At 33.0% G+C, this 16,940-nt stretch overlaps 1 protein-coding gene across 1 annotated transcript in view; it reads right to left on the bottom strand.

The window, feature by feature from the left end:
- LOC110038264 (plant intracellular Ras-group-related LRR protein 6) overlaps positions 1–14,716 on the bottom strand; it is a gene marked incomplete at its 5' end in the record, with an annotated part of 39,544 nt that extends 24,828 nt beyond the window's left edge. The window contains 6 exon segments of the mRNA XM_020743044.1: positions 5,751–5,841; positions 13,610–13,688; positions 13,836–13,896; positions 14,001–14,078; positions 14,454–14,523; positions 14,642–14,716. Coding sequence (XP_020598703.1) covers positions 5,751–5,841; positions 13,610–13,688; positions 13,836–13,896; positions 14,001–14,078; positions 14,454–14,523; positions 14,642–14,716 — 454 coding nt within the window.
- Positions 14,717–16,940: the final 2,224 nt, after the last annotated feature.

Genomic DNA, 16,940 nt, shown 5'->3' with positions numbered 1-16,940 from the left:
ACTCAGTGCCGGTTCAGTCAGGTTAGGCCTCCCCTAAGTCCCCAGCCTCAGTCTCCCGGGGTTGGGGGAGCGCTTCAATTTCATTCATCAAAGCTTCTGGTTATTCGTCTTCAATCCTAAAAGCACCTAGATTCCACTGTTGGTTATACTGCCTTCTAAAGCACCTAAAGATTTTCCTCCACTTGCGAGCATACAATCTTATCGATCCGCTCTCCTAGGGGTCCATTGTTGAACTGAACTGAGTTTGCATGTCTCGTCTATGTTGTTGTATACTCTCAAAGTAATCCACGCCAGCTCAACTTGATCCGAAGTGAGGGTAATTTGTTTCTCCCCGAACGGTAGTGGCCTGAGGTGGCCTGGTGGTAAAGTATTGACCATGATATCCTGAAATGTTATCTGTCATGCATGTTCCGTGTCCAAAGCTGGTGTCTCAGTCTTATCATTCTCTGTCGTCACCAATATTGATCACACTGATGTTCTATTGGCAAGGGCACTTGTGATCTCAGGCTCCGTCGAAGAGAGAAGAATGATGCTCTTCCAATCCTTAGTGAAGGAGTAGGTGTTTTTGAATCCGTCATACTAAGTTTTACGTTAAACCATCACGGCCTCCCCAATAACAAGTGACAGGCATACATGGGTACCACGTCACACCATACCCGATCTTGCAGGTGGCTCCTGATCAAAATTCTACTAGGCACCTCCGGTCAATGCTGATCATATTCTCATTCTTCAGCCACGTCAGAAAATATGGTTGGGAGTGCCCCCGAGTCATGAAGCCCAACTTCTCCAACATCTGTGTAGATGCCACATTTTTATTGCCATCTCTATCAACTAATGAGACCACATACCTTCCTGTTCACGGTGCAACGAGTGTAGAATATATTGTGGCAAAGCAGCTGCGAATCTCTTGTATCCTCGATCTGTAGGGCCTATCGAATCACGAGTGTCTCTCCTTCATCTGGTGGACGATAATACACATTTAAGTTGGCCACGGCTAATAGAGGGCTCCATGCCCTTTCAAAAGTGCTTTATAATACACAACTCACTGGTTTAGCAGCAAGGAACCTAAATTTTTGGACCATAACCATAATATAATGGCAATATCTCAATAATGTTAAACATCTGGGGCAAAGGGTGTGTGTCACATCTTTACTGGTATGAGTTATCTAAGGGTGACCATATGGACAGACTTGATATATTATTAGTTAATTGCTACCTTTTGTCAAACTTAGAAATGTCATTCTTGGCTCGAATTTGGTTTGTGTGTATAAATGGAGAATTTATTATAATCAAATATCCTCCAATTATAATTTCAATTTGATTATGGCTATCATTAGAAAAAAAAAATTTAAGTGTCTCTTGATTGAGAGCATTTTTTACCATGAACCCCTCTGATTATGATTTGCAATAACTACGCTCATCATAACGGAGAAGGCTAATAGTAATTTTCCTTGTAACTGAGAGCTTGATTTAGATGATAGACCCTTGTAATTATGCAATTATGTTAACTAAAACCATCACCATGATCAAAATTAGGGTGTTAAGGTGGAAACCGTATAAAATTGATATCTTTGATCCAATGACAGACTTATTAAACCAGCAAAAAAGTTATATAAAGTGTAGTGTTATTGAGGTTTGTAAAACTGAATAAACATTGGAACACCAAATCTGCCATCTGATGTGTTAAATAGGGGCCTACCTTGCACGATTGTCGTTCGTCTTATAGTCAAGGAAGGAAATAAGTAGCTTTGAAAATTCAACCATTTGTATCCACTCGATCATAGTCTAGTGATTTGGCCATTATTTCAATATTTTTTAATACTTGGCATGCTAAAACTTCATGAACTTAGAAATGTCATTCATAGCAAACTAGCATGGATGATGGATAGATCTTAGCCTTATCGAGAAATATTGGGTTGGGATATAGACCTATAAACTCTACTACCCTTTGCATGCAAAGAGTTTGACCAAAGTCGGTTATCATGTTATAGCCCTCATTTACTAAACTCTTGTGCATAGAGATCAACTTTTAAAGTGGGGCCTAAATTACACCAAGTGAGAAGAAGAAAACTTATAAATTATCACCATGCACTATAACTAAGGGGAACCTCTTATAAGTTTATTTAATTTTATATGATAATTAGCGTGTTAGGTGTTATGTTGCCTTTGCTTGTTTACTTGCAAACTTGGGTTGAAATTGATCTAAAAGTGTATAGCGTTTGAATTCAATTTTTTAATACTAATAAATGATGTGAATAACATTAACACTGTGGCTTGCTTAAAGAAGATTTTAGGAAGGCTCAAGGGGTGAGACTCAAAATTTTACCCAATAGCTAAGCTAACAAATTTTGCATGTTTACATCTATTTTTATATGATAATGATCATGTAAGGGGCGTTGTCGACTTTGCTTCTTTTTTTTTAATTGATATGGATCGGTACAGAAAGGGAAGGTAAAAAATTAAAATAAACCACAATTTAGGGTTTAAAATATTGCCAAAAAACCAAAGTTTAGGATTTACAATCTTGCCTTAGAAATAAGACAATCTATAATTTTTATTTTATTTTATTTTATTTTTTTAAGAGTTCTCATCATAAAAGAACTTGAAGGCCTTATGCAAATACATTGCCAAAGATCTTAGCGAAAAGAAAAGGCTAATTCAACTTAGGCAAGAGAACTGTAATCACACTCTTATAGTTTAGACAATTTTAAAAACATATGCCCTATTGATTCCAACCTAACGGTGTGATGAGCAAAACCGACTCAAGCTCAGTTCGGTCAATGGCATGTGAGCTCACCTCATAGAACAAAAGAACCAAACCTGAGCCACCTTCAGCTCAACTTTTTAGCTAATAAGCTAATTTGTTTAAATAATATTAATATACATACAATTAAAATATATTAAATTCAAGAGTTTAAGTACAAATTTAACAAAAAACACTTAAAAATTATTCTTTTTTATTTCAACTAAATAATATGCTCAAATTTCTCATTCTTTTTATTACATTATTATAAACACTTAAATTAGAATCATCTTCTAATTCACAAGCTGACTTGAACTCAAAGAATTGAGCTCAAGATTGAGCTCAAATTCAAAGCTCAAGTTCGAATTGGCTCGAGCTTGGCTTGACTCATCAACACCTCTAACTACAACCCTAAAAAATAGAGGACCAAGCTTTAGTGAACTCAAATTTGGTATGTATAGCTTCTTCCGCCTCATTTAAAATTTAATGTATTTACATGATTTGTATTGGGTATAAAATTGAGGAATTGCGCATTTAATATAGCCCTGAAAAAGTTCGAACATTAAACATGGCTCCTAAAATTATCTTGGAATGCTCTTAAATTCTAAAATTTTTGTTAATTTTTTGTTTCCCTGCTTCTTTTGTGTAGTTGTATTTATTTTTTTCATTTTCACAATGACAATCTATTTTTTTCACTTATGAGACTTACATTTTATTTGCCTGAATTTGTTTATTTTTCTCAGAACATGTCTTCACATTTTCTATGCTTTACAAAATACCAAGTACCTCATTTCAGGTTTCTGACTTGAGCTCTATGTGCAACAATTTAAAATCATTCAGGACTAATGTGGGTAGTAGGAAGAGAAGTTCACATCTTTCTAAGTGGGTGTTGGATCAAAATGTGCAACAATCTACTTACAGACTTTTAATGTAACCTTTTATCATTGTTTATTTGCAAACTTTCATTCTAGCTTATATTTCTTCCCGGCATCTTTACATATCCAATTTAAGAGAAACTTTTTACAGCGCTTACACACCCTCATATGAGTTACACGTAAATCATCTTGTCACACCAACAAAAATATATAAGGGGATTTATGAATATTTTTTAACAATAAATCACCTAAAGTCTACTAAAAATAAGCCCATCATATCAAAAATAATATGAATAGGTTGCCTGCAGAGAGCTCAAGGTGTCCCTCCTATTTTTTACTAGTTGTGATGAGGAGTTTGCAAGGAGACAGAGGAATAGTAGATTGGCTGACGGATAGGATTAGTTGGGAATATGAGAGTTAGGAAAGAGAAAGGGGGGAGCATGGCTTTTATTAAAAAACATGTCATTACAATCTTTTTTAAAATATTATTTTTGTCCCCACACCACCCCCTCTAAATAAACAGCAACAATAATAAAATAAAAATTAAAAGAAATAATAACAAAGGCTCCAACTTGCTCTAGAGGATGCCGGAGGCAGAAATTTAGTCCGTGAAAGCTGTAGCAGAATTTTGCCACTGATTCATTGCCACCAGATCTTGTGGGCTCCAATTTTTTTATTGTTTAAATTAAAATTAGGGTTATTTTTGCTTGGGAATTACTTATAAGGTTGTCATTTTGCAGACTTTTAGTTTTATTTCTGTTATTTAGAGAAGTTTTATCCCTGTTTTTTCTATTAGAGTATTGTATCATTTGATTTCCCTTTGATGGTGTGACTATAACATGATTGAATTGATGTGGTGATCTCTCCCGGATGTCCGAAGGCCTCTTTTGTCACCGACGAACTGCTTTTTTTTTTCCATCTTGCTGCTCAACCGCCGAGATAGATTTCTCAGACATCATCTTCCAACCCTCTTTTCACATCCTACAACTCACCTAACCCTTCTTTGCGTCATCCCATACCATCTAGGAAACCTTATATCGGTGTCAATTTTGTTACTGGCTTCTTTTATAGTGAGCCTTAATCATTGTTTGATTTTTGGTGGCTTAAAATTTTCCATTGAATTTCTATGTCTTAATTGATCATTAACTTATCATGAAGTGTGAATTTTCATAGTTTGCAAAGTTAAATCAAGGTTAGTAAATAATAGCTTAATCAATGATCATTTGAACAATAAATTTTTAATCCGAGTTATGAATTTTCAAACATCACAACATCTAATTCCTTGGCAAGCTTGCGTCTCAGTAGGAATAAAAAAATTTTTAAAAAAATTTTGCGTTTCAGAAAATACTTAAGTGCTTCAGTGGCAAGCCAGGTAGTTTTAGGGACTACCAGAGACTGGACCTCCGGCTTTGTGTGTACTAAAAAGAAGGATTACTTGTATTGATGTATGCAACCGTAATTATACATTTATATCAAGCATGTAATAAAACTAGTTCAGAAATATCATAATACTTCAATTCAGGAAAAAGACGACTCCTGAAGTCAGCTATTCATGTTCAACCAGTCAGAAATTCATGGGGTAACATTTTAACCAGAAATTCTAAAGATAAAGATTTAGGAAAACAATAAGCAAAGTTTTGGGCTTCCATAAAGTGTATAAGTGATCTGCACAATGACAACTTTACTTCAGTGCCAAACGCCGCCTTGACATGTTTCTCATGAGTGAACACCAAGAGCTAAAGCCAATGTGAACTAGGCCGTCGAGTTCGCAAGTATATTTACTTAAAATATATGTAGAAGTGCAGAGAAATGCCCTTCTACAGAACATTAATGATCACGTCTAGTCAGATTACATGTATTCAAATAATAAGGTGCAACCGAATGCCGTCTCTAACATTGGATTTTGAATCACTTGCCGGGAAGAAAAAACTTTACCCAAGTCATTTTTAAAATTTCAAATACTGGAGTGGATTACCATCAGTTTAATCATCAACGCCGTGATGAAATTAGATGACCGAGAGGTTTCTCAAAATAAAAATTATGAAGGTATCCTACTTAATGCTTTTCAGAATGAAAATCTTGTTGCCATGCACATAATAAGGAAATTTACAATAGGCGTATCCTAACCTTACCAATCTCTGGAGGCAAACTGGATAACGAATTATTGGAAAGATCAAGAACAGAAAGCTGTAATTTGCAGGCTTCCTCAGGAAACTCCTTCAACTGAAAATTTAATAAAATAACCAATCACCAACTTGTAAATATTTTCAAGTAGCAAATACACAGAATGTAAGGAAAAAATAAAAAGTAAACACAACCATAGTACAACGATATTATCCAAGTATTTCAATTTGTTTATATAATTAAGAAAATCAAATTTTAAAAGGCATGTTTGATGTGATATTACGTAATTGAACGTCTAGAAGATAAATTTCAAAAAGAGGTAAGCTCAATTCGGCTACTTATTCTTTTTATAGAGATAAGATTAGATCTTAAACAAGTAAAAGAAAATAATTGTAACAACATGTTCATCAAGATCATTAACGACGTCATCTGCAATGGTAGAAGAAAAAAAAAGTTGAATCTATGATTCAGATACCTTTCAAGCACAAGTGAGCGTGCACACATACACATGTGACCGCCTCCAAGTAAATTTTAAAGAGGATACACCACTAAAAAAACAAAGTAATAATAAATCATGATCATTCAAATAGCTTTCTATCATTCCCGAGCAACAAGGGTAGGGCAAAGCCATGGTACTCAGATGATAACAACTATTAGATCACCCTACAAGATGTGGGGACCTACCATCAAATCCATAAAATTAAGCACCAATAAAGCAATTCAATTCAAATCACACCCAGCAGCAATCTTATAGTTATCCTAGAACCTGATTTTGATCTTCAGCGATAATTGATTTTGATCTTCAGCAAAACACCTCAAATTATATGGGTTTCACCCTTTACTCCATGACTTCGATCAAGCATGAATCTCCAAGATGAGATGCAATTATTTAACCCTCTTGTTGGAAGGAGAATGAAAAAATCTCCCATCGAGATGCATTGCAACAAGGATTTCAGAAACTAAGTGTCTCCTCCATTTACCATCTCATAAGAGGTACGAAAATACCTTTCTACTTCACTCTAAAAATATCCCTCTTCAGGGAAGGGTGAGGAAACTTCAACAAAATTGTAATTAACGTTATCATAACTATTTGGGGTTGGCATTATCAATCTTCATTTTTTATTCACTCCTATTGTGTTGTCCAAGGTGCTGAATATATACTTCATAATCGCTTTGAATAAGTTTTATTCATAAAGCATTATGTATACCAAATTTTCTTTCCAATCAACTTGCACTGACTTTGTCTACTCTAGTAATGGATGAATTCTCTATCCTTTATGGTAATTGTCCATACAGGTTCAATATATTTTCAATCATTTTATCTTCAGTATATATTTCTCCAAGTTTTCCACCAGTAAAATCATTTAACTTATCATTCCTAATTTATCAACCCCCATCCTAGCATTCTCATGTACACCGTACTTAATTTATACATTCATGATATTTTTACTGTAACGCCCAGCCTTAAATTCACTGCAACGTTAGTGTTACTCTTTAGAAGGAAACAAAGGAGAAGAATGATGTTCCTTTATGGGCTTGGATTTGAAGCTGAGCAGGAGCAGAAGAGCGAGACCGAGAGCTGGAGAAGGAGCTAGGGGCACATGTTTGTGTTAATCTCGGTAGGGTGCTGAGGAAGGAACGTCAGAATCGTGAGAAGCAGTATGTGGGAGAGAGAGTCAAGCGGAGATCCGATCGCAGGAGCGAACAGTGACGCTCTCCATCAAAATTGATAGAGGAAGCGTTGTGCGTTCTGGAGGTGAAGCCAATGCCGAACACATTAGTACAGGCGAGGGAAGAAGAAGTCTCGTGTGCGGATCGAACCGTGCAGCTTCATGTGCAGTAGAAGAGCAATTTGAGCAGCATCAAAAAGGAATTAAGAAGGAACTCCAAGTCATGTAAGCTTGCATGCAGAGGAGGGGCCATGTGCTGGTTAGGATGTAACTATTCCTTTAAATTAAGGCATTAACATAACTTTTATGCAAATCAAAATCAGAAGCATTGAAGAAAGAAATTTTGGGATTCGAGATCGAGGAGTAGATCACTTCGAAGAAGAAAGTACAAGCTAATTGAAGTTGAGGTTTGATTTATTTAATTTAAATTTAATTTTTATTAAAACATTAATATAAATAATCCTGATTTATTAGGCATTGATATAACAGCTTTTATGAACTACAATTAGGTAAGTTAACTAAAAGAATTGAAGGGGATCATCAAATTGATAGAATAATGAAGGGAGTCAGAAAAATAAGCTCTAATTACCTATCATTTTTCTTGGGAAAATAAATAAACACTTTAAGATCTTATTTAGAACATAATAAATAATTGGTGATAAAACGAGTGGAAAATTTTGAGTAATTGAGGATAAAGATAAACTAGCAAGTATGAATTATTTCTATAATGATGTTGGATGTTACATCATGAAAAGAAGAATGAGAAATAAATACAACAACAACAAAGCCTTAATCCCACTACGTGGGGTCGGCTACATGAATCCTTTTTCTCCATTGTGTCTTATTTAGTGTCATATTTTCATTTAGTTCTAATAAATTAAGCTAACTTTTTATACAAAAAGCCCAAGTTTTCCTAGGTCTACCTTTGTCTTTTTAACATAAGTCGAATCAAAAACATCTACTCTTCTAATCGGATCATTAGATCGTTGACGCTTAATGTGACCAAACCATCTAAGATGACTTTCACTAATTTTGTCCATCACTGGAGCTACACCAACCCTATCACGGATATATTCATTTCGCATTTTGTCTCCAAGTGTAAAGCCACTCATCCACCTAATCATTCTTATCTCGACAACACTTAGCTTAGTATTATGCTTCTCTTTTAAAGGCCAACATTCAGCATCATAAAGCATTGCAGGTCTCACCACCGTCTTATAAAATTTTCCTTTCAGTCGAAGCGGTAGGCCCAAAGCATTCCTCCACTTCAACCAACCAACTTGAATTCTACTATTAACATCCCCCACTATATCACCATCGCTTCTAAGTGTAAAGTCACTCATCCACCTAATCATTCTCATCTCGGCAACACTTAACTTAGTATCATGCTTCTCTTTTAAAGGTCAACATTCAGCGTCATAAAGCATTGTAGGTCTCACCACCGACTTATAAAATTTTCCTTTCAGTCTAAGCGGTACTTTTTAAACGCACAAAAGGCCCGAAGCATTTCTCCACTTCAACCAACCAACTTGAATTCTACTATTACATCCCCCACTATATCACCATAGCTTTGAACAACAGACCCGATATATCTAAATCGTTTACACTTTTTAATAACTTGATCACCCAAAGTTACACTTATGTCACTAGAGCTGCTACCACTAAAATTACATTCCATGTATTCAGTTTTAGTTCTACTCAAATGAAGGTCTTTAGACTCAAATGAAGACCTCCATAATTCAAGTTTTCTTGGACTTTTTCTCTCGTCAGCAAAAGCATAAATCAAGGTGCATCCACCTGTAAAATTCCAGTAAGACCATCCATAACTAAAGCAAAAAGAAATGGATTTAAAGTTGATCCCTGATGTAATCCAACAGAAATAGGAAAATATTTGGTCAATCCTCCTTCAGTTCGAACACAAGTAACAACTCTAGTATACATATCTTTAATGACTTGAATATAAGTCATATCAACACCTTTCTCCTCAAAAACTCTCTAAAGGATATCTCTTGGAACCTTATCGTAAGCTTTTTCTAAATCAATAAAAATCTAATGTAGATTCTCCTTATTTTCTCTGAACTTCTCCATCAAACTTCTCAATAAATGTATAGCTTCCATGGTAGACCCCGGTATAAATCCAAATTGATTATGAGTAATCTTTGTAATACCTATTTTCAATTATCCTCTCCCATAATTTTAAAGTATGACACATCAACTTAAGTTCTTTATAATTTGCACACTCTTGTGCATCCCCTTTATTCTTAAAAATGGAGACCAAATACTCTTCCTCCACTCCTCAGATATCATTTTAGTTAAAATAATATTAAAAAGTTTAGTAAGCCAAGAAACTCCCAAATTTCATAAACATTTCCATACTACACAGACGCTTGGTTTTCTTTAAAGCCTCTTTAACTTCTTTTTTTACCAATGTGACGGTAAAAATGAAATGTTTTATTATTATTAACGATATTAAGATCACTAAGGTCAATCGTATTTTCAGAAACTTCATTAAAAAGTTTATCAAAATAAATCACCCACCCATGTTGAATATTTTTTCTAAGAAAATATTTTTATATTTCCATCTTTAATACACTTTACTCGAGTTAAATCTTTACTTTTCTTTTCTCTTTGTTTGACCAGTTTTACATATATTTATCACTCTCCTTAGTACTTAATCTATTATAAAGATCATTAAAAGCAAAATTTTTAATATCACATACTGTTCTTTTAGATTCCCTGCGGACCGTTTGATATTTTTCTCAGTTCTCTAAGTTTTTACATTTAAACTAAATTTTATAACATAACTTTTTATATTTTATTTTTTCTTGCACATTATTATTCCACCACCAACTATTTTTATTTAAAGAAATTTTTTATTTCGATTTTCCAAGTACATCTTTTACTACTTGCTTAATAGCGTTTGTTACTTTATCCCACATAGCATTTGTTTCATCATGAACATCCCAAATTTTGAAATCTTGAATTTTACTCATAAAAAATAATTTTATTTGTGTCTTTTAGGTTCACTCATCTAATTCTACGATGATGAGTCCTAGTATTTTTTATTTTACAGCTCTTCATGTTAAAATTCAAAACAAATAAACAAAGTTGGGTACTTTAATCCTCACTTGGAATGACCTTACAATCTTTACAATTTCGATGATCTTTTCTTCTCATAAGAAAATAATCAAATTGTTTTATTAGATTCATTCTTATAAGTAATAAGATGCTCATCTTTTTTTTTGAATAAAGTATTAGTAATAACAAAATCATACACTAAAGCAAAATCTAAAATAACTCTACCTTCTTCATTAGTCACTCCAAAATCATAACCACCACGAGTATTTCTAAAATTTTCTGCCACTCTACAGACATGTCCATTTAAATCTCCTCCAATAAAAATTCTTTCTTCAAAAGGTATCATTTATATTAAGTCATTCCATATTTTTCACTCTCCTTAGTACTTAATTTATTATAAAGTCATTCCATAATTTATCTTTAGACCCTATATCTGAACCTACTTGAGGATCATAGAAATCTTAGTATCAATGATAATCTTAAGGGTTATAATTCTATCTCTAACTCTATTAATTTTTACAACATTATATTTCAAACTCTTATCTACAATTACACCTACGCCATTTCTAGTGCGACTCTTACCAGAATACCAAAGTTTAAAACCTAAGTTATCAATTTCTTTAGCATTTACACCAACGCATTTAGTTTCTTGAATATATAAGATATTAATTTTTCTATGAATTATAATATCAACTAATTCCATTAATTTATCATTAAGAGTACTTATATTCCAAGATCCTATCATAATATTGATTTCATAGTTTTATGGACTAACTTTTTTACCCGCATCCATCCGTACTGTGGGAACCCTTGCTTATTTGACACTATACCCGGGCGCCGATGTAGCGGCCCTTGCACACTTTTCACTGTATTCATGCTATACAACGCATCGCTTCCAGGGACGCCCTAACACTTACACAAAGATCAAAAGGATTCAAGTCATGATTTTTTTCAACAAGTTTTACGCTGGCTATCGATTACTTAAAGCAACCCTCCACTTTTCACATCCAGACTTGGGACCGGCAATGACAGTGTTTCAATGAGAAACAAATATGCAAACAAAATCAAGAAAAGTAATTATGTTTATACATTACAATAAAATTTATTCTTATTGTATTCTTTATTTTAATTTTTCATATTTGTGATTTATATCATTGAATCTTAGACTATCAGTGATATCTTCATATTATTAGACAAGAAGCACGTATGTTAATATTTATGCACAAACAATTACATAACAATTTTCCTATAAAATATTATATTGTTGCATAGCACTTAGATTTCAGTAGAGGTGTACTTATTCGTTTATAGATAATTATAAAGTATCCCATAAAAAAACAATATATGCTTTAAAGAATGAAATAAAAATATTGTATATATAAATGTTTGTATGTGAATTGTTAAGATAGTAATTATATTTCTACAATAAAAAAATTAATGAGAGAAAAATAAACAAATAAGATTAAGGTGATTAATTATATTTTTATATTATAGTAATATTGTTTACTTCTTATTGTATTCTTTATTTTAATTTTTCACAACCCTATTCTATATCATTAAGACTTAGAATATTCCTGATGTTTTCATATTGTTAGATAAGAACTCTGCATGCTAATATTTCTGCATAAACAACAACATAATAGTTTATTCTAGAAAAATATTAGATAATTACATGGCCTTTAGATTCTAGTAGAAATATATTTATTCATTCTAGTTAAATACAAAGTATCTCATAAAAAAATAATATATGTTTGAAAGTACGAAATAAAAATATTATATATATGAATGTTTGTATATGCATACAAAGAGAAAGAGTTTAACCACTTGTGATTAGTAAGGATGTCAATGTACCTGCGCCCATAGATATTTTACTACCACTTCAAAAAATTGTAAAATTTAGATCACTAACCAATGTGTTGACGGGAGAATATCAGTCAGGGGCGAATATATATATTTTCACCTCTAAAAATAACAAACCTAATTCGTCTCGTTGTACCAATGATGTATGTGTGTTAGCATATAGTTATTAGGTGCTCCTGAGAAAAATATATAAATTACAACTTACAACTGAGATGCGTATAAAAAAGTTACACTTTGAGAAGTAAAACAAAAATTCACGCATATAAAAATTTTTATTTCTTCCACGAGCAAATGCTATGTATACATGATGTAGATTATTATATAATGTTTTAGAACATATTAGGAAATATCAATATATTTTCTCTTCATTGAGTTACTATAATTAAGGAGTATAATTACTCCAATGTGTTATCTTAAATAACACATTATGTTATTTTAACATTTTTCATATTCAAGCTTTTGAATAAAAGATAAGTGCTAGAAGTGAAATTGTCTACAGAATGTGAAATCAACAAATAGAAAGATAAATTTATTAATTTTTTAATATAAATTTAAATCATTAGTGGCTCTTTCTTTATTTAGGTTTTAGAATGAATAATTAAATTTGAATTTTCACCATCCGCCATCCATTCCAGTCTTAGAAATTTTAAACCCCCAGGCCAAATCATGAACTTTACGATCCAATATTTGGATCCCATAAACCTCATCACACTAATTATAATTTTATAAGATTTGTCTTTAAGCCCCATAATATTCTCTTCTTATAAAATAAAATAAAATAAAATATATTTAAGTACTCCATTTTAATCATCCAACCTTGATCCAAGATATTATATCATCATTTATACCTCCAATCTCCAACATAATTAAACCTATCATACTTCCAAAATATTAAACTTAGGCTAATTAGAAAATTTTAAGTCAATCAACAACTACACCTAATGTCAAATATAGCTCTAAATAATCTTTAGTAACGCAAGCCTTCAACTAAACATTAGGGGAGATAAATTGCATGCACTAAATCAATTTCCGTAATACTCAATCGTCTTCCTAGAATCAATAACAATCATATGAAGATTCTCTCTTTAATCTTTATATTTTGGCATTTTCACAATAAATTTTTTTGGAAGCAAGAAAAATAATGCTCTTAGAAAGCTACAAGAAAATAATTTTCAAGAAAATGTTCAGTGTAGACTGGATAATACATAAAAGCAACAAAACTGAGATCTTCAAGCCATAAAAGAACTTCACCAAAATACCTGATTTGAATGAAGATCCAGAGTTCCTAAACGAGAAAGTGCACCCAGTTCCTGAGGTAGTGATGAAAGCAAATTGATTCTGAAATTTAAAGTAGACAATACAATGCAAAAGGAGCCATTCAACGGTCACCAACAAATGAGAGAAATATTAGCACATGAATGAAACAAAAAAAAAATCATGCAGCAATTAGAAACTGATGTAATAAATCTTAATGTATAAGCATACCCCATATAAAACTCAGCTAATGAGCAACAACCCATAATTGAAGATGGAATCGATGAAATTTCTACATACATAAACATGAAAAAAACATGCAAAATAAATACTTAGGAATACAAGAATAATTATTGAAATAAATGAAGATTGTCTACATATATATTTTCAACTCACTGTTCTGGTGGAAGTCAAGACGTATCAATTTTGTTAGGACCCCAATGCTATCAGGAACTGTTGTCAGTAGATTCCTTGCTGTTAGAGCAGAAAATTGGAGTACGTTGAGTATGGTTCGATTCAAAAAGAATTATGATAGATGATCAATTTTAAAAGAGAAATTTACAGATGTAGCACACGATTCATATGTATTTATTTATCTCACGCCTGAACTTCATATTACACACATAGCATTTTGGTGCTTTAAACCTATGCATAAAAAGATATGTTTCACTCTATAAAAGTGAAAATAGAGCTAATTTTGATGAATTTTGAAAATATTAAAGTTCAAATGTGAGATATGTAAATACATACGATTTATGTGCTATATCTGTAAATGCCTAAATTTAAAAATATCAAGCCAAGATATGCACTCAAGTATACAAAATAATCTACTTCTAAAACTACATGTACCGGCATTAAGCTCTGTGAGCGTAGTCCATGACCTCAAAACGTTTTCTGGTATTACTGTTAGTTTGTTTCCCTGAAATAGCAATGTATAATTAGATTCTTTCTACTAATTATGAATGAAAATTTCTTAGTCTTGCTAATACAATAAAGGAATGCTCCTGTGAGTTAAAAAGACAAGCACTTCGTGATACCTCGATATCGACTTTACTTAACTTCAAACATTTGCCAAATTCATCTGGAAGTTTGGCTATGGAGTTGTTTGTTGCCTGCGGATCAATTGGAGAGGCATTAGGCAACAAAAAAATTCTGAATATAAAACATTTTACAAGATTTTCAAAAATCATTATCTAAAGAGTAGAAACAATAATAATGTCCTTGAACTTAAGATCACAATAAGTTTTTGGGCCATTTACATACATACCATCCAATACTTATATATTTGTCGGAAAAAAAAACAAAGATTTGAGAGATCTGAAGCAAAGAATTGAGCAGAAACATGCAAACAAGAAACACAAAATAAAACACAAAGATTTAATGTGGAAAAACCCGATAACGAGAAAAAAATCATGGAGCCATAGCACACCAAGTAATTCACTATGAAATGAGGAGAATATACATATTACACCACTCAAATCCTCTCTGCAATCCTGAAACTCACAAACGCTTCTTTTCACTTGATAGCATAAGAGAAACTCGTAGAAATCCACTCAAAACAAGCGAACACCTTTGTGCTGTTCGCTTTCCCTTACCACAATGAAGAAACCCGAAACATAAAGTTTCGAGCTGCAAATCGATTACAAGTATTGGTTCCGAGCGTTCGGTTTCCTAGTGCTCGAGTGCAAGATGTGATATGGGTGCCTCCACGCCCCTCTTGACCACCGGCATTCCACATACTCAAGTTCTGGAGTCGTTCTTCTGGACACTAAATTGCCAGTCCCGAGCGCCGAGTTTTCGGACGCTTTGTTTGAAAATACTGGAAACAAGTCAATAGCACTAGGTTTCCACTTGCTGGTATCTTGTTTTCGTCTAGAAAACATTGGTTGGGTGTTAGGGCGCCTCACAAACACTAGGGCACCAAGTGCCAAGTTTTTCGCCCCTAGATGCTTTTACTGGTCAAATCAGGTTTTATTGTATAATAATCTCTTACTTGGAGACTGATTGCAACCACCTATGCTCCAAATCTATATCATCTTCATAATCGTGTACTGTAGTGTGGCTCAACCCCCTTTGGTCTCAATCTTTTTGAACTCCTACTGAAATGTAGTATAACTTCAGTTTTTCAATTGTAACCACCTTAGTCAATATATATGCAAGATTCTAAGCTATAGGCATCTTCTCTAAGAATAATTATTCATCTTCTAGAAGAGTGAATAAAGTAACATCTTAACTGAATGTGTTTCGTCTTGGTATGAAAAATCACATTTTTAACTAAATGAATAACACTCATATTGTCATTATGAAACTTTCTAATTGCTTGCTCCTTGCCCTGTTTTGTCATAAAAATTTGCAGCCAAATCATCTTCTTGTTAGCCTTGAAGATAGCAATGTATTCGGCATCTAATGTTGAAAGTGCAACAATCTTCTATAGCCTAAAAAACCCAACTCATTGTTGTGTTCCCTAAAATAAAGATATACCCTGTTGTACTCCTACCATCAATATCCCTTGCCATATATAAATCTACAAAGTGTCTTGTTGATTGTTTCTCTCAAGTATCTGAAAAATTCATTTCATTGCCACAAACAAATGTTTTCTTGAATTACCAATGTGTTTGTTGACCACTCTCAATGCATGTGCAATATTTGATCTCATACATATCATTACATACAACAAACTTCCAACAGTTGAAGCATAGAGAGTACTTTTCATCTTTGCTTGTTCTGCTTCAGACTTAGGTGATAGTTTCTTAGATAGTTTAAATTGATTATCTAACAAAGTGAAAACTGATTTTATCTCTCGTGTCGAACTAGTGTATGACCTTAATATATTATGTTTAAAAAAAATTCATTGTACCTGCACTCCTATCACAATTGATTCTCATACAAAGAATCTTCTTAGTTGGACCTAAATCTTCATCTCAAACTCCCTTCATAATTGCTTCTTCAAGTCTCTGTTCTTCTTCATATATACCCCTGCAATCAGCATGTCATCTACATACAATACAAATATAATATGACAAATGCCAATTTTTTTTTATGAAGCAACAATGATATGTTTGACACTTTATGCACTCACTGCCAGACATAAACCTGTCAGATCTCTTGTACCACTGACTGGGGCATGCTTCAAAGTATAAGAACTCTTCTTCAATATGCACTTTCCCTAAAATTTCATATCCCTGAGATTGCACCATATACAGTTCCTCTTCCAAATAACCATGTAAAAAAGTTACATTCACATTCATCTGATCTAGATGTAGATTTTCTTATGCTACCAAACTCAGCACAACTTTGATAGTTGTCATCTACTGAAACTCTTTCACAACAAACCTT

The sequence above is a fragment of the Phalaenopsis equestris genome, unplaced genomic scaffold (genome assembly GCF_001263595.1).
Source record: "Phalaenopsis equestris unplaced genomic scaffold, ASM126359v1 Scaffold232330, whole genome shotgun sequence".
NCBI classification, from domain to species: domain Eukaryota; kingdom Viridiplantae; phylum Streptophyta; class Magnoliopsida; order Asparagales; family Orchidaceae; genus Phalaenopsis; species Phalaenopsis equestris.
This window is presented reverse-complemented; position numbering and strand designations above follow the sequence as displayed.